Below are 21,717 nucleotides of genomic sequence, written 5' to 3' on the forward strand. Positions count from 1 at the left end.
TGGGAAGAGATATGTGCAACAGGCTCTCCAGGGCCACTGGGAGCCGACTCTAGCAACCACTATTAATAAGTAAGTGTCCAGGAAGGAAGACAGAAAGATAGATGAGATTGTGTCTTAGGAAACCAGCTGCTTCCTGTCCCCAGCTAGATATTCCAAGTTTAACGGGGCTACTGGAAAAACGGATAATGCACTTTCCTCCAGGGGCTCTAAATTACTGGAGGAGGGGTTCTTCCCTGGACACACCTAGAAGAGAATTCTTCTTGGAATTTCTCTGCCCACCCCAGGTTAGGCTCAGCAAGGGCTGGGGTCAGTGCTCTGATTACGCCTGCTGGCCTCTCAGCCTGCCCTGCCCAGCTTGTGGCGGTGCTGGGACCCTCAGTAGAACACAGGTCCCCGCTGCCCCAGAGCTGGCCCCGAGCCTGTGGGCCATGATCTGAGGAGTCCAGGCCTTGGTAGCGAGTCTGGGAGAATCCAGGACCAGTGGTGAGGAGGTACAGTATGTGGCTGGCCTCACACACCCAAAGTCAGTCACTCAAAGCTTCCAGTGCCTCTGGAGTCTTGTCGCTTCCAGGATTTGGGAAGCAGCAGCAAGGAAGAGCAAAGCCCTCACCTGTGACAGATCCTTGGCAAAGAACTCTCCTTCGGTGCCGGGGATGGCATCGTCAAGCATCTCCCAGTGCTCCGCGACACGGAACTCCATGATATAGCGATCGATGGGAAAGCTGTGGTTGGCAGGCGGAAGCCAGGACAGGAGCACACCCTGCTGAGTCCGATTGGCTATGAGGCACCTCGGTGGGGTGACCAGCACCAGGGGTTCTGGAGTTGTAATAGGGAATGCTGCGGCGGGGCAAGGAGAAGAACCACAGTGCATCAGCAAGGCCCAGGGCAGCCACCGCACTCCCGCGCTCCTGTGCACATGTCACGGCCCAGAGGGAAGCAGAGTCAGGGCCCGGGGGCCCAGGGCTTCAGGTTCTGCCTTCAGAATATGTCTAAACACACATGAGGGAATCGTGTACTGCAAAAGGGAAGAGAAATGGGAACTATGGGGAAGGCGGAATAATTAAATGTCATCAAAGTATCTCCTGTGCTCTTCCAGGGAGCTAGGGATATCTTCTTTCTCACAGCACAGCAGTCGCTCTTTCCGTTCCCTTCTTGGCCGGGGTTTGGGGGTCAACACGAGGCCCCACAGAGGTGCCAAGGACTGGGGGTGAGCATCCCAGACTGCTGTCCACCACTCCTGGCGGCCGCTCAGGAGCGGATTCTGGGAAAGGGGCTGGAGTCGCACCACCTACACCACCTAGGGAAAGCCTGTTCACAGTGGCCCTTTCTCTGGCTCCAGAGCAGAGCAAACACAACTGTGGCCAGGCAGGGAGGAGTATGAGGCTGCCTCCAGGAAGGTGGCCTGGAAGACTCTGCAGCGGGAGGCAGCCACATGCCTACCGCCCAGTGAGGCTGGGGCCAAAGGCAAGAACCGGCAGGCGCTGCCAAGGAGGGAGGATGCCCAATCTCCCCTGAAAGCCCCAGAAGTGGCAAACATGTGGCCTGACAAGGAAAGAGAAAATTCTAAGTGTCTTTCTTCCACCTGAAAAAGCAACAGGAATCCGGCCAACAGCACCCTGATACGGGACCAGCAAACCCCACAGAGACCAACAACAAATCCTCACGGGGAGATCAGACGGCACAGCTCTGTGGAGCACTCAGCAAGGTATCGGCACGCGGGAGACCGACTGCTAGCTGCCTGGGCCACCGCCCCCACCACCTCTGCAACCCCCGCTCCCAACATCCCACCCCGGGCCCTCACCTAAAGTGTTCACAGTGACCACCTCACTGAAGGCGCTGGTTCCCAGCTTGTTCTGGGCCAGGACGCTGAACTGGTACGCGGTCTCAGGCTCCAGGGTGTCCACCAGCAGCCAGCTGGGTCCTGGCGGCACTGGCAAGGACAGCCAGTCATGGGGCCCAAACTGTGCCCGCTTCATCCTGGCCAAAAGAGAGAGACAGGATAGGGGACGAGGGGCGGGGTGGGTCACACTGGAGAGAAGAGGGTGCATGCAGGGTGCTCAGGGAGAAGGCACTGGTGGGCCTGGCGTTCCCAGGTTCAAGGGCAAGAAAAGGACATGGCCCAGAGTGGATGACCTGCCCAGCTTTGGCTGTGCCAATCCTCCTGATGCCGGGTCACCAACCACAGCTGGCACCTTTTCTACCAAAGGGGCCTTTAGGTGCAAGTCATGCTCAGGACACTGGTCAGATGGATTACCAGCTGCATTGCGGGAGAATCCCACCCTGGTCACAACCCTAAGAACAAGCTCTGCCTTGGGAGAGTAAGACCCTGGGGTGTGGGGATAAGTGGCTCAACAGTGGCAGGACGAGGGAAGGAGCCTAGGACCTGGCTGCACACACCCCCAGGGACAGGTGAAGTAGGGCCTCGGGTAACCACAGGGCTCATTCATCCAATCAGACTGGAGTCACCTGAGATGTCCAGGGTATAAGACCATAATGACCAGGGGTTTCCCCACAGTGGGGCCAGGATCCCTAAGGCTGTAAGGGTTGGAAGAAGGTCACGCTATGCTTGGAGAGTAGGAAGACAGGGCCGAGGGTGTTCCCTTGTTCCACAGGCTCCCAACTCCCAGCAAAGCCGGCAGGCTATGGGTGCAGTGCTGCCACGTCACCACAGGGAGGAGACATGGTCCTGTGGGACTGGCTCTCTCCTCGCAGCCCTGAGCTGTAACCTGGTGGGTGCCCTCCAGGATCCACTCCCGGGCTCCCGGCTCACTACCGTGCACACCCAGGAGGGTGAGCTGAGGCAGCGGAAAGCAGAACAAAAAGAAGCCGGCGCCAAACGTCGGAGTCAGTACACAGAGTTAGAGGCAGGCAGAAAGAAAGGAGACCTCCCCAACCTCGGCCCCGCCCTTCCCTGCCCCAGGCAACGAAGCAGCCAGGAGCCATGTGTGGAAAAGCAGTGCAGGTGAGCAGCAGTGTGGAGCAGCGCCGCAAGCAGCAGGGGAGCCCCAATCTACGCCTGAGCCCCCCATCGTATGCCCAGACCTCCCATCCAGGCATCTCCAAAGACAGCTTGACCACACCAAATGTCCCACCCTGGCCACCTAGGCGCTGAGCAGCACCAGTCTCGCAGCAGCCACCGGGCAGGCTGGTTAGGGCCCCCACACTGCTGCGGGAGGAACAGAATAAGGGGATGGGAGGTGAGTTGCTTCAACTCCCATCATCTAGGTGCAGTTCTCCAATCAGAATCAAGACACCCAGGACACTCCGCCTGGGAAGCAGCCACCGAACCACCGTGATGGGAGACAGAGCGGGTTCCCCTCTCAACTTCCCTCACTGCTGAGAAGCGGATAAAGGGGTCTCCCTGAACCCCCTGAGCTGCCCCCGGCGCCTGCCTTTTCCTCCTCCCCAGGCTCGAGTTGAGCCTGGCTGGAGAGACACATGCAGGCAAGACAGGTCTAAAAGAAGGCACTGAGGGGCTCGCCCTCCCAGCTCAAGGTTGTCACCCCTGGGGCAGGGCAGGTGGCTGCCACTCTTGACTCAAACAGGAGTGTAGGGAGGGGCAGCCCTGGGGGGATGGGAGGAGTTAGCTAGGCTTCCTTCTCCTCCCTTCCTGTGCCTCCTGCCCTCACCCCGCTTGGCACATTTTTGAGATCTGTATCTACCCTAAGATTTGCGCAAAGTTCTCAAATGACTGCATCTGGCTAAAGTGACAACAGAGGAATGAAAACAATCGAGAAACACATGGTCCTAGAGAGAAAATGCAGGGGCTGACCCCAAGGCTGGGAAGTTTCTGTGGCCACTGGGGAAGAGACAGAGTAAAAACTAGACTACAGGAGGTGGGGAGGGTGAACACGTACAAATCATAGTGAGAAAGAACCAGTAAGACCTGGTATTGTTGCCAGCACAACGGGATTACAAGCAACAATAATATATCATACATTCTTAAATCACTATAACTGGATTGTTGGAACACAAAGGACAAATGTTTGAGGGGTGGATACCCCTTTACCCTGATGCGATTATTACACACGGCATGCCTGTATCAAAATATCTCATGTACCCCATACCTACAAACATATGTACCATGTACCCACAAAAATTACAAATACAAAAATACACAAAAAAGTAGTCTAAAAACTAGACTCTACACTTAAGGCTGGGCAATTTCACAAAGCCCTTGAAGGGCAGAAGTCTCTTCCAGGCTCCAAAGGAATCCAGAGGATGAAGCAGGACGCAAAACGAGGCAGCACGTGAGCAGGGAGAGGGTACAGAGAGGCCCAGACCCCTCAGGCCACAGGGACACAGCCATGCCCAGAGTCCCTCCAGACCCCTCCCATCATCACCCACAAGGACCTCGTCACTGTCCCAACCCACCTCACTCTGTGCAGGGCTGGCGGGCCAGAAACTGCAGCCTCCTCCTACCTCCCCCCACCCAGGGTGGCCTGCAGGTACACGGGGGAGGGGAGAAGCAGAGAGCAAAGCATGCCGGGGTGACTCACAGAGGTCCGTACCAAACTGAGAATGTCTGCTCGTAGCCTCCATCATAGCCTGGTTCCCAGGACACGTTGGCAGTTGTCATGGAGACCTGGACCCGGACACTGCCCGGGGCATGGGGGCTGGTGCCTGGAGATCAAGTGGAGACCTCTCAGACTGAAAAGAACTCAGCCACGTGGCTGGGTGCCCACCGTCTGGCTGTGGGGAACCTGAGAGGCTGAAGCGCATGGCAGCGGAGCACAATACTGCAAGTGAAGGGATGGGGGCGACGGGGATGCTCTCAGGTGCCGACTCCCCTGACCCTGCTTGTTAGTGGGGTTGGAGCAGGAAGCCTGTCCCACTGTGCGGTCTAGTCCAACTAGGAGAACACATAGCATCAGGAATGGGTCCAACAGAAACCAGAGCCCTCCTCGTCCTGGCCCAAATCCTGTGCTTCTCTGGTGAGCACAGAAACACTCTCTCCTAAGGTGGCAGGCACGGCCACAGAGCCCCTCCTGTAAGGTTCTCTGGCCTCATAAGACAACTCCGTCCCACCCCAATGCCGGCATGCGGGCAGCACAGCACGGCAGTCAGGAGCCTCATCCTGGCTTCAATTCCCAGACCCACTACTTCTTAGTGATGTGACGCCGGAGAAAGCATTCGGGCCACGCCAACCTCTTGCTTCGAAGAACATACACTAGAGAAACCCCAGCTCGCACCTCCCGAGTTGTGAAGGACGAGCTGTGCAGACCACTTGGAATAGAACCTAAAACTGGTGGTAAAGGCTCAAAAAGCATTGGCTGTGACTGTGATTATAGCCGTCAGGACCCAGAAGGACAGGCTGAGAGGGTCCAGGCGAAGGTCCTGGGACACGCACCTCGGGCAATCAGAAACGGGAACGCCCAGACACAGAACACCAGAAACCTCCTCCTGCCCAGCCTCCGCACGCCAGGCCTGGCCTGCGGGTCTCAGCTCTGCCCTCATCTGAGATGCTGCACCTTCCCCGTCTCCCTCATTCCAGCCCTCCAGCTTTCCCTAAGGCCCTTAAACTCAAGGCTCTGCAGTCCCTGCCAGCCACACAGCCGCCTCTTTCCCTCAGGTGGGCTGCTGTGGACATCATGCCTGTCCCCAAAAAGACCTCCCCGAGGACAGGAGCCACGCTGCCCTTCCCTGACAGAGCCCACAGGGGCAAAGGCTGCAGGTGCTGGACTCGGAGTTCAGGGCTGGACTGACTGAGGAAGGACGCCCGCAGAGTGCAGCGGCCACCAGGGGACGCTCCCAGCGTCCAGCACCCCACCCCCAGCCAGCCTGCTCTGGCCCCGCCGCCCAGCCCAGCCTTGCCGGCCACGTACCGATGACGGTGAGGTGGGTGCTGGCAGTGATGCTCGTGACCACATTGGTGGCGACACATTCCCACTCCCCGTGGTCCTCCTTACTCAGGGCACGGAACTGCAGGCTCCCACTGGGCAGGGCACTGTGCTTGCTTCTGCTGGGCTTCCCTACCTTGGTGAACAAGGGGCAGGGAAGAGGGTGGGAACAGAAGTAGGGGTGAGGAGAGAAGCCCGAAGCAGACGGCGAGGACGCGCCTGAGACCCCGGCCCGCCCATGCTGCTCCTCCTCCCGAGTGCCTGCTTCTCTTCAGGGTCAGCTCACTGCTTGGCATCTAGCCTGGTCAGGGCAGGTCCAGAATAGAACTGCTCGCTGGGTCCTCACACCCCCCCCCCCCCGCAGCCCCGGGGCTCCCTGGGCCCTCACACCCCCCGCAGCCCCAGAAACTCCAGGGCACAGGTACCTTTCTCCACGTGATGACAGGAAAGGGGTCCCCTGCGGCAGCGCAGGGGATAAGCAGCTCCCGGCCGGCCTCCTGCCTGTACTCCCAGCCTGGTAGCACCGTGAAATAGGGGGGGTCCTGGGGAGGAAAGCACAGGCACCCTCGTGAGGCCGGGGATCCAGGTGCCCAGCTCATGGAGGCCGTCACAGCCCCGGGACCTCACCTTCAGGACAAGCCTCGCGGGGGTAGACTGGCCCATGGTCCCCAGGGTGTTGTAAGGCACACAGGTGTAAGTGCCAAGAGCCTCCTCTGTGGCCTCCTCAATTCGAATGGAGCCATCCTCCATCAGGGTCCAACCCAGGTTCTGCCAAACACAGACGACAGGGCAGGGAACGCTGGTCAGAGACTGCGCTCCATCCCAGGCTGGGTCCCAGCTGGGCCAGGCAGCACGCGGGATGGTCCAACAGCTCCAGCCTGGGGCGGGCGGCACCCGCAGACCCCTACGGAAGCAGCTGTTTGCCCAGGGCTTTTGGAAGGGGCCGGGAGTCCTGGCAGAAATCCAGAGCCCAGAGGTGGCATCACAATACCTGGGGGGAGCCCTCACTCCAACCCTCAACATGCATCTCTCTAGCACCTTCTCGACCTGCAGGGGGCGGCCGTCCTTGTTCCACTTGACCACGGTGGCTGGTGGTTCTGCGTCCACAGGGCAGCGGATGTAGCCATGGATCCCCACGGGCACGTAAATTACAGGGGGCATGTTGAGGACACGGGCTGGGTCTGCACAGAGGAAGCGCAGGTGGGAGAGCAGACAGACACACACACACAGGGAAGCCCGGTGAGAATCCAGGCCGGAGGCAGCCCATGCACCAGGCCAGGTGCTCAGAACTTCTGTTCTGAATGGCTGGAGGCACTCAAAGGCACGTCCAAGCCTGCTCCAATCCCCAGTGCCCCTGTCATGCTTCTACCATGGACCTCACCGGTTGAACGAGGTCTCTCAGTGTCCATTTCTCTCTGTTCCTAGACCCCGAGCCTCAAAGCCAGCATTTGCCCACACCCTTCCCCAACAGCTCCTTATCCCAAAGTCTCCTGAGCAACCAGCTATCCCTGCCTCTACATCCGAAGCCAAAAGAAGAACACTATCATAGGCTTAACCACCAAGGGGGTATTTTTCCTCCCCATTCTGCTGGTTGTCCAGCCTTCCTTGGATTCATTTCCCCATCTGATTCTGCAGCTGAAATGCAGAATCAGGCCAGGTGCAGTGGCTCACACCTATAATCTCAACACTTTGGGAGGCTGGGGTGGGAGGACTGCTTGAGGCTAGGAGTTTAAGTCCAGCCTGGGCAATTTAGCGAGACTCCAACTCTACCAAAAAATTTTTTGAATGATCTGGGCATGGTGGCACACACCTGTAGTCCCAGCTACTCTGGAAGTTGAAGTGGGAGGATCACTTGAGCCCAAGAGTTTGAGTCTGCAGTAAGCCATGATGGCACCACTGCACTCCAACTTTGATGACACAGCAGGACCCTGGCTCTCGGAGGAGCAACAAGAACCCCACACCTCTTGTGATGCAGGCTGAGTCACCTCCTCTCAGTACTCCCCTATCTCCCCTGAGGGCTATGGAGAAGAAGGATCCAGAACTAGGAAGGCAGTGAGGATGAATGAGCTGGTATCTTTTAAGCATTTTGAGCTCTTCAGAGAACAGCGTTACATAAATACCAGGCCGAGTTATATATTTAGACATAGCTTCCTACTTTTGTATGGTAGAGTTTTTTTTTTTTTTTCCTCCAAGGTTTTCAAAGCGTTTATGAATGGGAAATACTCTGAACACTGCTTTTTAGCAGAAATAAAAATCCTTGTCTCACCCACCTGTAAATCTCAACCCCCTGGATTTTCTTTGAAGACAGGAAGGAGGTAAAAAAGGACAAGGGGGAGTGGGTGGTGACGCTGGCGCCGGAGAGAGACAGGGAAAACCAAAACATGTCTCCAGAAAGACAGATGGCCTATGGCTTCGAGGAGGGGCTTTCGTCCTGGCCAGCTCGTCTTCCAAAGGCCACCTCCTGTTGGCTCCTCCTGCCCCACCATGGCCACCTCCGTGCCAGGTGGCACAGCCTGCGTCCAGCACAGAGGGACGGGGCGCACCTTTATGGTGGACGGGTCTCTCCTTCCTGCAGTTCTTCCCCACCCCAGCACAGCTTGGGCACATCCTAAGTCACGTATGAATAACTTCTCGCCTCGCTTTCTCCCGCTGCAGGTCTGGGGAGCGAGATCTGTTGTCCTGGGCCTCACGGCTCTCTAAAGCTTGGGCCTGGGAATACAGCACACCAAAAGTCCTTTAAGTGGCTGACGGCAGAAGCAGAGAGGCGATGCACTCCATAGAGAGGAAAGAGTGCGACTGCGAGGTTAGGGGTCTGATGGTGCTCAGCAGGCGCAGCGTGCTCCACCACCGCGACCAATGGTGGAATGTCCACATCCAGCTCTGGGCAGCAGTCGGACCAGCTCCACCTCCAGGGCCACCAGCCGTCCTCCACTTGTCCTCAGCTTGTACACTGATGCCGGTCTTGTCTCCAGACTGTTCCACTTCTCACCCCTGCCACTCCCTGTCGCTGGGTGTGAGCAATCCACCCACACCAGCCGGCAAATGAGGGAGAGTCTGTTGTCTACAGCAACAATGCCAGCCTTTGTTGCCTGAGTGACAGGGCCATCCACAAATCAAAAGGAAGATATTACTCCTCATTACTCATCCTTCTCTGTCTCAGGGCTCAGCTTGCCAGGGGGCGGGCAAGTAACTGGCTGCTCATTATTAAAGATCAGCAAGCTGACTGGTGGTGCTTGCACAAAAGCCCTCGAACGTCTGGGTGAGGAGCAGCTCATTCATCTGGATCTCTAGCCACCCAAGGGGAGAGGCCGCAGATGCCAGAGGGAGCGGGCGCAGGAGCTGGAGCACATCACCCCCAACACAGACGCGGTGTGGAAAGGCAGGGAGTGAGGCCGGGAGAAACCTAACCCTGCATGGGCCTGGGCTATGCTCCATAAGACACCTGAGAAAAGAGCACCAGAGAGCAACTGGTTCTGGGCACAGAGGTGCAGGCCAGCCTTCAGCCCGAGGACCACCGTTCAGAAGGAACTGCTCAAAGGTGTCTTCCTGAGTGCAGCCTGCACTGAGCTGATGAGATGCACTGGCTGAACAGCGATGCCTGGCCAGCGAAGTAGGAGCTGGTCCACCCCGACTGTCCAGGGCCTCGGCCTCCTCTCCAGCCGTCCCTCCTTCTTCTCTTATTCGTTCCTCCACCTACATGCCCCCAAATGATGCTTGGTCTTTGCTACCCTCCAGCCTACAGTCTGGCTAACACCAAAACCTTCTGGGAGCCCCACCACCCAGGCTCCCCCACACCCCTACTCACACTGCACCGTCAGGTACGCCGAGGCGGAGGGGGAGCGCCCCAGGCTGTTGCTGGGCACACAGGTGTACTTCCCCGAGTCCTCCGGCTTCACCCGGAAGATGATCAGGGTCCCATCGATTAGGATGCGCACCCTCAGCTTCAGGTCGCTGCAAAGCGGCATGGGGACAGGGGGTTGGGCGAGCAGAAGGGGGTCTTGCCACAGACACACAGTCACCGTCACTGCCCCAGATGTGGCATGGAGAGCCCGTGCCCCTGGCATCCCCAGGGCCCCTCCATGCAGACCCTGGCCTTGGCATGTGAGACACACGGACCAGACCGCCCACCTCCCCCAGCTCCAGGAGCCACGGGCAGCCTGCCCGTGCAATTTCTGCTCAGGGGCCCTGCCCGTGAGGGCTGGGGTGGCAGCCTCATTGAAAAGTCAGAGCAGGGTGCTCACTTCTGAAAGTAGACGTTCTCGTCCTGCCAGTACCAGGTGTAGGTGAGGTTGCCCGGATACGCCTCTGCCCGGCAGGTGAGCAGAGCATCCTGGGAGATGTTGACGGTGATGTTCTCAGGAGGGGAGACGATGAAAGGGGGCCCTGGGGAGAGCAGGGAACAAACCCCACCTCACCTGATCAGGGACGGCAGCAGCACCCAGGCCTCCTGGGAGCCCTCAGTGCCTCAGGAAGGGGTGCCCTGAACACTGCGATGGGGGCGGCTGTCATGGAGACACTTCCAGATGCTGTCTGTGCTCAGGCATCCTGTCCACCACCCCTGCCCCCACACCAGGCTCCCCAGACCAGCCGCCACACACACCCTCTTCCTGCCTGCCTTCTCCCAGCAGAGCCCAAGCCAGACATGCAGCAGGGAGAAAGGCAACTCTTTTCAAATCTAGAGCGAGGAATAGTCCAGTCTCAAGGACTCAGTGCCGTGTGCTGCTCCCCAGCCAGAAACCAAGAGGGCAGCTGGGGGTGCAAGGGCCGAGGAGTAAGCAGAGGGTGAAAGTCCAGCAGTCCTGGTGCTGGCTGCGCAGACAAAGGGGGCAGCTGCAGCCAAGTCTCCCCTGAGAGGTAACAGCTTCCATCCAGGCTGCTGAGGGGCCTCTGGCCCTGACTGCTGCTCGGCACTCAAGAGGCAGGAGGAGCATGCAGCTGCCACCAATCCCCCCAACTCCCGAGTTCCTCCAGTAAGCAGGGCTGGGGAGGCTAAGCCGGGGGCCGAGTTCAGCACAGGGTGGAGACCCCCCGACTGGGACGCTGCCCCATCCTGCACAGTTCTTGGCCCCTCTCTGGGGACTCTGGGGCTCTAGGCAGGGCAGACTGGCATCTCCGTGTGCTGACTACACAGATCCCAGCTCTGCCAAATGCCCACTGTGTTATTTAAATGTCTGGGGCTTGGATTGAGTTTCTATCTTTATTTATTGATGCCGTCACTAATGGATAGATGACCCGAGGGAGGTCTCCTCTCCCAGGGAGGTGGAGACATGGTAGAGATGCTATCTGAACAGAAGGAGAAACCAGAAACCCACACAGCAGGGGCCTCTCTGCCACGCCATGTGGTGCCTGGCCACGGCCTGTGGGCCTGGCCCTCTCCCAGGCAGCCAGTGTGGGAGCTCTGACCAGGGCAGAGGCAGCACACAGGAGCCCCGCACAGGTCCTCATGGCCGCCTGCACCTCCACTAGCCCCAGGTGAGCCCTGGGAAAATGCCCTCCGTAGCTCAGCCGGGCTGGACGTCTCCGCGGGAGCCCAGGGTTAAAGAGGCTGAGGAAATGGTTCCTACCTTGGACAAGCAGGTGGGTCGTGTGGACAGCCTCCCCCTGAATGCTGTACGCTCGACAGGTGTAGGCACCTCTGTCCTCCCGACTGACCGATGTCACTGTCAGGCTGCCGTCACTCACCTGGGAGCCCAAAACAGATGGAGCTCAGCACCCACGCTCACACCCACTGCTGCTACCCTCAAACACGGAGATGCAGTCGGAGACACTAACATGGAGATGACCACAGGGACTGATGCAACTGGGGGACACGAAGGGCAGGTGCCCCCGTGCCGATCTGCCGCCAGTGACACAGAGATGCCTGCAGCTGAGCCAGGCTACGGCTTTCCAGCCTCCTCTGTGCTTGTGCATGTAGCATCAGGGGTCGGCTGCAGTAGGAGGCTGCCCTGGGGAAACGGGGGAAGAGACTGCAGCAGCCCCAACCTAGAACCACACTCACCTGGTATTTCCCACTAGCACCGAGGAGCGTCCCCTCCTTGAGCCAGGTGACAATGGGCTTGGGGTTCCCAAAAGCTGTGCAGGTCATGGTGATGCTACCACCCTCCTTGGCCTCGATGTACTGGGGGGGTGTTTCTGTAAAGGTGGGAGGGGCTGCAAAGGAGACCACAAAGGTGAAGGACACGTTATCAGCCATGTCGTTGCCCTGCAACAACAGTACCTGCCCCACACATCACCCTCGCTGCACCTCTGCGGAACGCAAGGACAAAGGAAGGAAGGTGGGGATGGGAAAATCTTTCTGCCTACCAACATCACTGGCAGGGAGACCTCCATCCAAACTCAGTCTGGCTGGGTCCAAATTCTGTACTGTAGCTTATTCCCCGGTCACCGATGTTAACTGAGCATCTACTCTAGGGTGGCCCTTACAAACACTGCCTGCTCCCAGCTCCTCAGGCTTTGCTACCATCCTTCAGTCTTTCCGTTTATGATGATCCATGACACGCAGGAGCTCCTACTTCTTGAACCCCAGCTCAGCCAGGCCCCCGCATTTCCAGGACACTTGCCATCTGAGCCCTACCAAGACCTAAAACAGATGCAGGCCAAGGCGGAACCTCATTGTCCCAGACTCTGCTGAGAAAATCGTCCAGCTTCCTCCCTCTCTGGCTTCCATGGATGAAGGTGGACAGCCCACCCGAAGGCCACTCCCTTCTTCATTTTCCTCTGATTATGTCAGGTCATCTTCCCCCCTGCATTGGAGATTTGATTAAAACTCCATCCTGTTTGGATAATCGGCTTTTAACAGACTCAGTCCCATTTGCCTGAGCTGCTTGTAGAAGCAATCCGGTCAATCTTAACCGCTTGGACTATCAGTTCCAGAGTCTTCTGAAATGGCGAGGAGGCCCCCAGTTCTGAACTCCAGCCCTGAGGCCCACAGCACTAGGCTGGCTCAGGTTAAGCTGAGCTCATCTCAAGGTACCTGAAGCTCAGAACCCACGTTCAAGCACTAGCCTGCCGCTTCTGGTAGGCTTGACAAGTTACTCAGCCCCTCTCTGGGTCTTACCTAAATACCTAACTCCCCTACCCTCCAGAAGTGATGTGAGGAATAAACACGTAAAAAGGAGCTTGTAAAATGCACAAGTTGCCAGTACCACCGCCATCACTGTCATCTCTTCAGGAGCTGCTGAGGCATTCACGGGAAGCTTTGGGAGGGTCCCTCCTCCCCACACAGCCCCGAGAACTAGTCAGAGCGCTATAGGATCTGGTCCTGCCTGTGGCACCAGCCTCCTCTCTAACCACAGCGCACTCTAACCACACTGGCTGTCTTTGTCTTCCTCAAATGCGCCAAGAACTTCTGACCTCAGGCCCTCTGCATGTGCGGCTCTACCTGCTTAGAACTACATACCTGGATCTCACCCCTTTGGGTCATGCAAGTCTCTGCTAAAATGCTGCCTTACCTGGGCAGCCCATCCCATCTCAGATGGCACTTCCAGCATTCTCTACTCCCTGGCGCTGTTGCATTTTCTTCAAAGCACATGTCACTTACAAGTCTCTGTCTCTCTCTCTCTGTGTTTACCTGTTTCTTATCTGTCCCCTTTATTAGGATGGTGGCTCCTTAAGAGCAGCCTCCTTTTGTGTAGGTCACCACATGCCCAGCTTTTAGCATAGTTCCTGGATGTAGTAGCCAAGGGCTCAGCAAACATTTGTCGAATGAACGAAAGAATGAAACAAACAAATGAGTGGTGTTCACACATACACAGACCTACAAGGCCAATACCAATGCAAACGCAAAACACTTCTTAAGAGCAAGACCATAGCTAGACCACTTTCATCTGTCATCTCCAAAGCCTGCAGCTCGGTGCGAGCGCAGCAGGGGCACACAGAGGGTGACCACTGAATGAATGCAGGAGCACACGTCATCACACGCAAAAACACACACCTCGCACGTCCTCGCACGCGTCATCACACGCAAAAACACACACCTCGCACGTCCTCGAAAAAAATCAATTCTTATCCAGTGTCTAAGCATATACTAAAAATAATGGCAAGAAGTTATTCGAAGCCCTTGTAAAGGGGTCCTGGGACCCTAACTTGCAGACCTCTTCTCACTGAGAGTGTATGCTCGTCTCCGACACAGCCCCTGCCTGCCCGGCCTGCCCCTTGAAATACAGTTAACACAGATACTGCCTCTATTACCTCTGGTGCCAAGCTTAAAAGAAAAGATAATAAATTAAATTTACATCCTGAAGTGACAAATTACTTACTAATTACATAATTACTTTATTATTTAGGTGCTAATCAGGAAAGTACGTTGAACAATTTCTAGTTTTCAGGAAAATAATGGTTTGACTCTCAATTATTTACGGAATTAGATGTCAGCTTGCCAGCTGCATTTCCAGGCTTAATTCTTTTTTACAAGTGCCCTGTAATTAATAGTGCAGGTTAGAAATAGGCTGCCCTCTCCTCCATGTAATTCACCAACCTAAAGGAAGGCTTGGCTCAGGCTTTTGGGGTATTTTATATGTGATAAAGAAATAACTGGGTCTGTTTCCACCCAACTGGTCTTCAAAGAAAACACAGAAGGAAAATGAGACAATTTGTAATTCTAATTGTTCACTGGCCTTTCATTTTCCAAAGGTGATCCCCGTCAGAAAACGCCTGACATTAAACATTCTAGTTTGAAAGCAACGGAATGCTGGTGCTTGGATTCCTTCCTTCAATAACGGAAATATTTATGCTGGAAGGAGCCTCGAACTTGGAAAGAAGAGAACGGCAGAAGAGGAGAATGGAGATCTCTCACTTCGGAAGGTTGGTTCTGTTCTGCCCATGCGCAGGTAGGTGCCTTGATTATGGAAAAGCATCTTTTATCACCAGCCCTGGTTCTCAAGCCTGGAGCAGATGGTGCACCGTCCCCAGCTTTCCCACCCAGCATTTCCCTATGAACAGCCTACCCGTGTTCCCTGAATGCACCGCTCTCCTCGCTCTGGGCTTCCAAGCACGCTTGTCCACTCTGCCTGGAGGACGCTACCCCACTTCCCACCTGCACATGACGAACTCCCCTCCCTAGCCAGGCCTCTGAAGAGAGGCCATTTCTTCAGAAAAGCTCTCCCTCCTTTGTGCTCCCAAAGCCATACTGCAGTAATCTCTGGATGTGACAGTCTCTTGAAGTCTCCTTAAGACCCAGGACAGGGTCATGCCTCCTGCTGTATTCCCAGAGCCTGCCACAGAGTGGACATCCAAAACTATGTTTCGAATGGATAATTGTTGGTAGATGTACAAAACTACCAAAGTCCTCTACACCTTCCGGCCTGATATCCCTGCTACTAGATTTTCATCTGACTTTGTTTTTTTCCTCTCGAGAAGGAGGATGGCCAGCATCTCACACATAATTACTCACATGTAATTAACACTCCAGACACTGTGCAAGATACAGCATTTCACCTAGTCCTCACAGCAACCCTGCAAATCATAGTCCCTGCTTTTTGTAACTGAGGAACCAAGTCCGACAGGCAAGTAACCTTGCCCAGAGCCACACGGCTAGTACACAGTGGGTTTATGAAATGAACCTCATCTTTTAAAGGTCTTGCTCCATGCTTATCCCACTCAAAGCAATTAGGAATTCCCAAAGAACCAACTCCCACTCGTGCAAACTAACACAGATACGCTCTAGAACATAAAACTGAAGTGAGATTCTACTTTCCAGTCATAGGCACGTCCACTGAATGCCTGGTGTCTCAGATTCCTGACATGAACACTGCCAATCAGGATGACCCAAAAGAACGGAGGCAGTGCCCCACGATGGTTTCACCCTCCCATTTAGAAGAGAGCACAGTCGAGAAGGGAAGCAATGCAGGGACCCTCAGCCTGGTGTTCATCGAGGCGAGGTTTTAGCGGCAGATTTGCCCTCCTAATTACACTTTGCTTGGGCTCCTACTCCCTGCTCACGCAACAGCTGGCACCAAAAGGCGGTGACTCAAAAGCTTACCAGGTGGTCAGAACAATCCCCCCAAGATTTCAAATATGCTTCCATCAGTCTCTTGGGACTGATTGACAGGAGCCAGCCACCTCCCACAGGGAGGGCTGGGCTAGGCAGGCTGGACTCACACCAGCCTTAAGGTTTCTTTTCTCAAAGCCAGTGATCTTGCTAAAACATAACATACTGTGTTCTTCCAGGTCCCCCGGATAAGTTCTCAGACCCAAAAGGAACACAGGTCTGGCCAAGCCCCCCTAGGCAGGGCAGACAGAGCCATCCTTCAGGGCAGATCAATACTGAGAGAATCTTCCAAGCCAGGAACATGAATTTCTCTATTCTAATCACAGCATCTACGGTCTCAAGGACCATAAGCTGTATGTGGCACAGCCAAGCACCCACGCTGTTGAAGCCTCAACGACTAGCACAGTATCTGCAACACAACGGTGGCTAAATACAAATTTTGTCATCAATGGAATAATGAAGGACACATTGTTAATTTTTTGGCCAAAAAACAAAACGAAATGTTTTTTAAAACCCGCTCCCCTCCCACAACAGGGACCACTTCTCCTTCATCTTTTCTCCATGGTTCCAGCCTTCTAGCTCCTCCAGAGTACCTCCTCCCACGGACACAAAGAGGAGACTCTCCCTCCAGGGAGACCCCGAGGACCCAGCCACTAGTGCTGTCACCGCCGGGGACTCAGGCCCCCAGCCTAGCCCAACTCCCAGAGCTCAGCAAGCTCTTGGGGCTTCCTTGCCCTTACCCAGACCCTTGAAAAGCATCTTATCCAGCACAAGGCATTTAACCTGAGCTGTAATAACTGACGCCCATTAAAACTGTGACTCTTTCCAGGATGCCTGCATTTTACTACCTGGTAAACCCCGCACAGGCAGGGACTGGGTGCAGGTCTGCTTGCCAGTGTTTATCCATCATCAGCTGCAGAGCTGGATACACACTACACCCTTGGTACATACTAATCAAATGAATACAGTTAAAGAGAACCAGAATATAGATCTAAAAAGAAAGACTAACTCTAGGACCCCAGGAATTCCACCAGAATTGGGGTAGCAGGTCTTCCAAGGCTGGGAAATAATCCCAGCAGTGACCCATTTTGCCACCTTAAAGCCTCAGCCCCCCTGGTTTGAAGCAGCAGCTTCCCACGTCCCTCTAAGGACTCTGAGAGCACCACGCATGCAGGGAGCTGCCGCTCCTGGGCACCTGCACTGCCTGCACAGACTTCGAGAAGACAGCAGCAGGGACACTGCAGGAGCGAGCTGATGTCTCGTGGGACCACAGCAAGAAGGAGGGAGGCAAGGGGTGGGATGCAGTTGGGAGAAGGGCTTCCCCTGGGGCAGGCCCACCCCGGAAACAGCCCTCAGGCACCGTTGATGGTGAGGTGGACCCAGCCTGGAAGGAGCCGTCACTCACCGTTGATGGTGAGGTGAACCCAGCTGCCGTTGTGGAAGGTGTCATACTGCTGGTCCAGCATGAGCACTTTGCACTCGTACCAGCCCTGGTCCTCAGAGCGAACTTGTTCCAGCCGCAGAGATGCCTTATCATGAAGACTGGCCCTGCCTGGGGGAATAGAGCAGACAAAAGCCCCACAGGCCATCAGGGAAGGCCAGCAGCTCCCTGCCCCCTGCCCCCTGCCACAGCTAGACAGGGGACTCATCATAATCTTCATACCATTCCCTATGGCAGGGCTCCAGAATAACAGCTGGCACCCACCTCCAGCAGCAGGTGGCAAAGGAAAGGGCATAGCACCTTGGCCACAGAGCCACTCTCCCGCCCTAGCTGGCCCTGCCCCAGCCTGCAAGGCAACTCAATGCACTTGGCATTGAGAGCAGCCTCAGTTCCTTAGAATACTCTCATTCTTTTGGAGGTCTCCTGAGACAAAAGTAAGGCATGATGGATACAGAGTTGAGAAGAGATGAAAGAGAGGGAAAGAAAGAATGAAAAAGTGCCAACAGAAGAGGATGGGTGGGGGGTCCCCAGCGCACCCGGGAGCACCTCCATTCAGGCTGAGCAATATCCCTATCCCAGCAGCATTCCCAGGACTACTGGCTCACCCAGCTTCCCTCTCTAGGGCAGACGGAAGGCAGGCTGGGGACCGGGATGCTAGGGTCCCCTCCCGGTCCTGCTGTCAGTGCCAGAGAGACTATATATCCTACCAAAGCCCAGTGACCCCAGGAGATGAGGGCAGCAGGGCCCAGAAGCCTGAGAACAAGGAATGGGTTGGCCATCAGAGCAAACATCCTGGAGGCACCCTTCCTCAGCTCTAATCCCCTGCCCCAGTAGGATGCCATCTGTGTCTCACATGTGGCAATGAGGAGGCCAGAGGTGCAGAAGCCTCTTCCATGACGCCAGCAGGGTGGAGCAGCCCTCGAGGTCGGCCCCCCTCACCCGCTCTTAGCTCACCCCTCACCCCACCTCACCTGCTCTTAGCTCACCCCTAACCCTAACCCTAACCCTAACCCTCACCCCAGCCAATATCACAGCACCTCTGCTCTCCTCCTTGTTCTGACGCTGGCAATCTGCCTAAAAACTAGACTCTCAAAGCCAACCCTGGCCAAAAAGAGAGCATGAGACATAGGCACAGGAGCAAAAGAGGGACAGAGACGGAAGCATTCTGAGAAAGGCAGGGCAGACCTCAGAAGCCACCAGCAAAGATGAAAGTGAAGGCAGTGCCCTGCCTGCTTCCTCCCTTCCTTTCAGCCCCAACACACGCTCGCTCAATGACACGCACACGCATGCACACACACACCCACGCCCTCCTCTCCCGCAGGCTGGGGGGCAGGCAGCGGCAGTGAGTCACGAGGCCTTTGCTGGCAGGAGTAACTGCCAAGCAGGACACAGACGGGGCCAGGAGGAGAGGACAGCATGACAAGGAGGCAGAGACCAGGCACCTGCAAACGGTGGGAGGCCAAAGATTCATCCATACACTCAGGATGGGAAGGCACCCCGACTTCAGAGCCAAGAGGAAAGGGGTGGGTGCAGCCAAGCAGGGAAAGCCGTGCTGGCCCAGGGCTGCCTGACTCAGCCTGCTGTCCTCTCCATCCCACTCTCCCACCCAGGCTTCTGCAGCTTCCCCTGCAGCTCCCAGCCCTCTCCACACCCCGGGCGGTGCTGTTTTGCTGTTTAGAAGGCTTTACTCCGCATCACCTCCACTTCCCTCTCCTCCCACCGCTTAATTAGAACCCACCAGAGGACAAAGGATGGGAGGAACCAGGCAGAGACTGGGAAACAGCGATAAAGAGTGATCAGGACAAGGTAGGGGCCAGAGGCGAACCACAGGGGAGCCGACTCCAGATGGGGAAGGTGCAGGAAACCGGGTGCCCAGACCTTACCTGCATACTCAGGGTCCACGTGCGGTGGGTAGTAGCCAAACTTGATGAAGATGGGGATGGGGACCCCGAACTTGAACCACTCTACGACATAGGGTGGGGGCTGTCCCGTCACTGGGTGGATCACATCGCATCGTAGGACCACGCTCTCCCCAGCTCTTGCCGTCACAAACTCGGGCTCCTCTCGCAGGCCGTGGGCGCCTGATGGGGACAGCCAGGTTGGACACAGAAAGGAGGTGACAGAGAGATCCTGCCCCAGCAGCCCCATGTCCGTGTCACAGGGTCACCCCACCCCCCATCAGCTGCCCTCCATGGGCCACCGTGCCCTCCCAGGAGGGTCCCACGCGCACCCTCCATCCCTCTCTCCCTCGCTGCTCATACCTCCCTCTGTCCTGGGGCCCCCAAGCATCCACAACTTGGGGGAAAGGAAGGGAGAGGAAACAAGAGGGAAGCCATTCTCTTCAGCCCTACACACCAGCTCTTCCCTCCCCAGTCTCAAAGAGCCGCAGGCGTCATCTGGCCCCACCCCCTGCTGGCATCCTGCCCCAGCAATTACAAGAAGTCCAGGACATGGAGGTGAGGGGCCCGGTCCCCTCTGGAGACCCACAGCGCTGCCCAGTTGTGGCTGCCCGTGCACAGGGAACATTCTTTCTGCACCAGGACGCCTGCCACTACAGCCTGGTGGGAAATGACAGAGCCAGCCTTCCTCCTCCACCCCACCCCCAGCTCAGCCCGATGTGCACGGCACAAAACAAGGGTACTCCATGCAGGAGCAGGGAAATCCCTAACAAGCTCAGCCGAGGCTGCTCGTGGCAACACCAGAGGGAAACCCCGCAGGCTGAGGCGGCCTCTCCAGCCCCTCCTCCCAGCACAGTTCTGCCAGCCCTGCTGCAGAGGGGGGAGTGGGAGGGGCCCAAGCCCCAGACATCACCATTAGGAGAGCAGGATGCTGGCGACGGAGGAGGGAGATCCCAGGGCTGTCCCCACGTTGGGCAGAGGAAAACGAAATCAGACGGTGGGATAGGGAACACCCACCCTGGCTGGCAGCAGAGGAGGCGAGCAAGGCAGCAGGCGGGAGGACCATCCCTGCCTCCACCCCACCGCAAGCTAGAGGACGCTGCAGAGAGGAAGAGCCACGCACCCCAAGCGCCGCAGCACCACTCCTGGGCCCAAAGAAAGCGTGCAGCCCTCCTCCCACACCAGGCTCCACTGCCAGGCAGGTCCAGGGAGGCCACAAGGTCACCTTGTCCAGTAACGTCCCAGGGAAAAGGATGGCTGAGGGGAAGCCTCACCCCCTTCATTCCCTGGTACTACTCCCTACTGCCAATTGACCACAGCTTTCCCCAGCCCCAGACCCTTCTGGTCCCAGGCCGGGCACCCGACTCTCCAGGGCAGCACCTAGGACAGCAGCTGCAGTACCGAAGCGGCAGCTTAAAGACAGAGAGCCAGCTGGGGACTCCCGCGGGGGAGGATGCCCAGAGGAGGGCAGCACCAGCCCCTGCCATTCCCCATTCCGGTGCCTGGGTCTGACTCTCTCTGCATCTCGGACCCCTGTGTGCACCTCGCTGTCTCTTATCCCTTCATGTCTGTGTCTGGCCACCTCTCTGTGTCTGTGCACACACACACATGCTGGGCTCCTCTGTGTTTGTTCTCTCTCTCTCTCTCGCATCTCTGGATCTCTATTTGTCTGTCTTACTGGCTTCTCTGTGTGTCTGTCTGTCTGTCTCTCTCTGGCTCCTTCTCTGGATCTCTGTTTGTCTGTCTGCCTTGCTGGCTCCTCTGTGTGTCTGTCTGTCTCTGGCTCCTTCTGTCTGTCTGTCTGCCTATCTGTCTTGCTGGCTCCATCTCTGCCGTGTGTGTCTATCTGTCCATCTCTCTCTGGCTCCTGCTCCTTCTCCATGTCTTTCTGTGTCTCCTTCTGTCTCTTTCTCTCTAGCTCTTGCTCTGTGTGGGCGACTGTGTCTACCCGCCTATCTCTCTCCCTGTTTCTACCAGCGTGTGTGTGTGTGCGTGTGTGTGTGCGTGTGCGTGTGTGTGTGTGTGTGTGTGTGTTTCGGGTGGCTCATGCAAGGGGAGGGGTTCTGCCTGCTTCTCTGTATGCAAGGGCTCCGTCTCTGCATGTATGTACCTCTGTGTCTGTGGCCCTCCGTGTCCGTCTGTATGTCATCTCTGTGTGTCTTGTTCTTCCCCTCCCCCTCCCCTGCAAGTTGCGGAAGAGGGAGGAGGCAAGCCCTTCCAGAAGCTGATTGGCTCCCGGTGACATCACTGTTTTCTAGAGAAAGAGCTAAGATCACAAGAGTATTTTTGGAGCAGAGCAGAGCATTGCACTCACCTGCCTGAGGCCCCAGCAGGTTTCCCAATTCCCCCACCCCCAACCTTGCTTCAGGCTAAGTTTGCAACCCAGCCCCTCAGGGAAAGCAGGGAGAGTGCCCAGCTGCAGCCTCACCTCCCCCACAGCCCCAGGGGCCCTCAGCAGGAGAGCCTGCCTCCCAGCAGCCAGGAACACAAAGGCGGATGCTGGACCAAGAGGAATGGGTGAATAATGGGTGCCATGAGTTTGCAGAGAAG

General features: G+C 56.6%; 1 protein-coding gene across 6 annotated transcripts in view; it reads right to left on the minus strand.

Moving 5' to 3' along the window:
• The window catches only part of IGSF9B (immunoglobulin superfamily member 9B), a 52,067-nt gene that overhangs the window by 22,097 nt on the left and 8,253 nt on the right, over positions 1–21,717 (minus strand). For 5 of the 6 annotated variants that reach the window (XR_010135616.1, XM_054525456.2, XM_063711493.1 and 2 more), the window contains exons 2-14: positions 19,153–19,350; positions 17,234–17,380; positions 11,839–11,990; positions 11,405–11,522; positions 10,082–10,223; positions 9,646–9,791; positions 6,879–7,021; positions 6,468–6,608; positions 6,266–6,382; positions 5,826–5,976; positions 4,500–4,623; positions 1,802–1,977; positions 611–837 (exon numbers count right to left, since the gene is read on the minus strand). Coding sequence is in view for 5 of the 6 variants with exons in the window: in XM_054525456.2 (XP_054381431.1) it covers positions 611–837; positions 1,802–1,977; positions 4,500–4,623; positions 5,826–5,976; positions 6,266–6,382; positions 6,468–6,608; positions 6,879–7,021; positions 9,646–9,791; positions 10,082–10,223; positions 11,405–11,522; positions 11,839–11,990; positions 17,234–17,380; positions 19,153–19,350 (1,982 nt within the window). In the remaining variant the exon portion in view is untranslated. The remainder of the gene's footprint in view (positions 1–610; positions 838–1,801; positions 1,978–4,499; positions 4,624–5,825; positions 5,977–6,265; positions 6,383–6,467; positions 6,609–6,878; positions 7,022–9,645; positions 9,792–10,081; positions 10,224–11,404; positions 11,523–11,838; positions 11,991–17,233; positions 17,381–19,152; positions 19,351–21,717) is intronic. The other variant, XM_024255491.3, reaches the window with a different exon arrangement.

Source organism: Pongo abelii, chromosome 9 (genome assembly GCF_028885655.2).
Source record: "Pongo abelii isolate AG06213 chromosome 9, NHGRI_mPonAbe1-v2.0_pri, whole genome shotgun sequence".
In the NCBI taxonomy this organism is placed as follows: Eukaryota; Metazoa; Chordata; class Mammalia; order Primates; family Hominidae; genus Pongo; species Pongo abelii.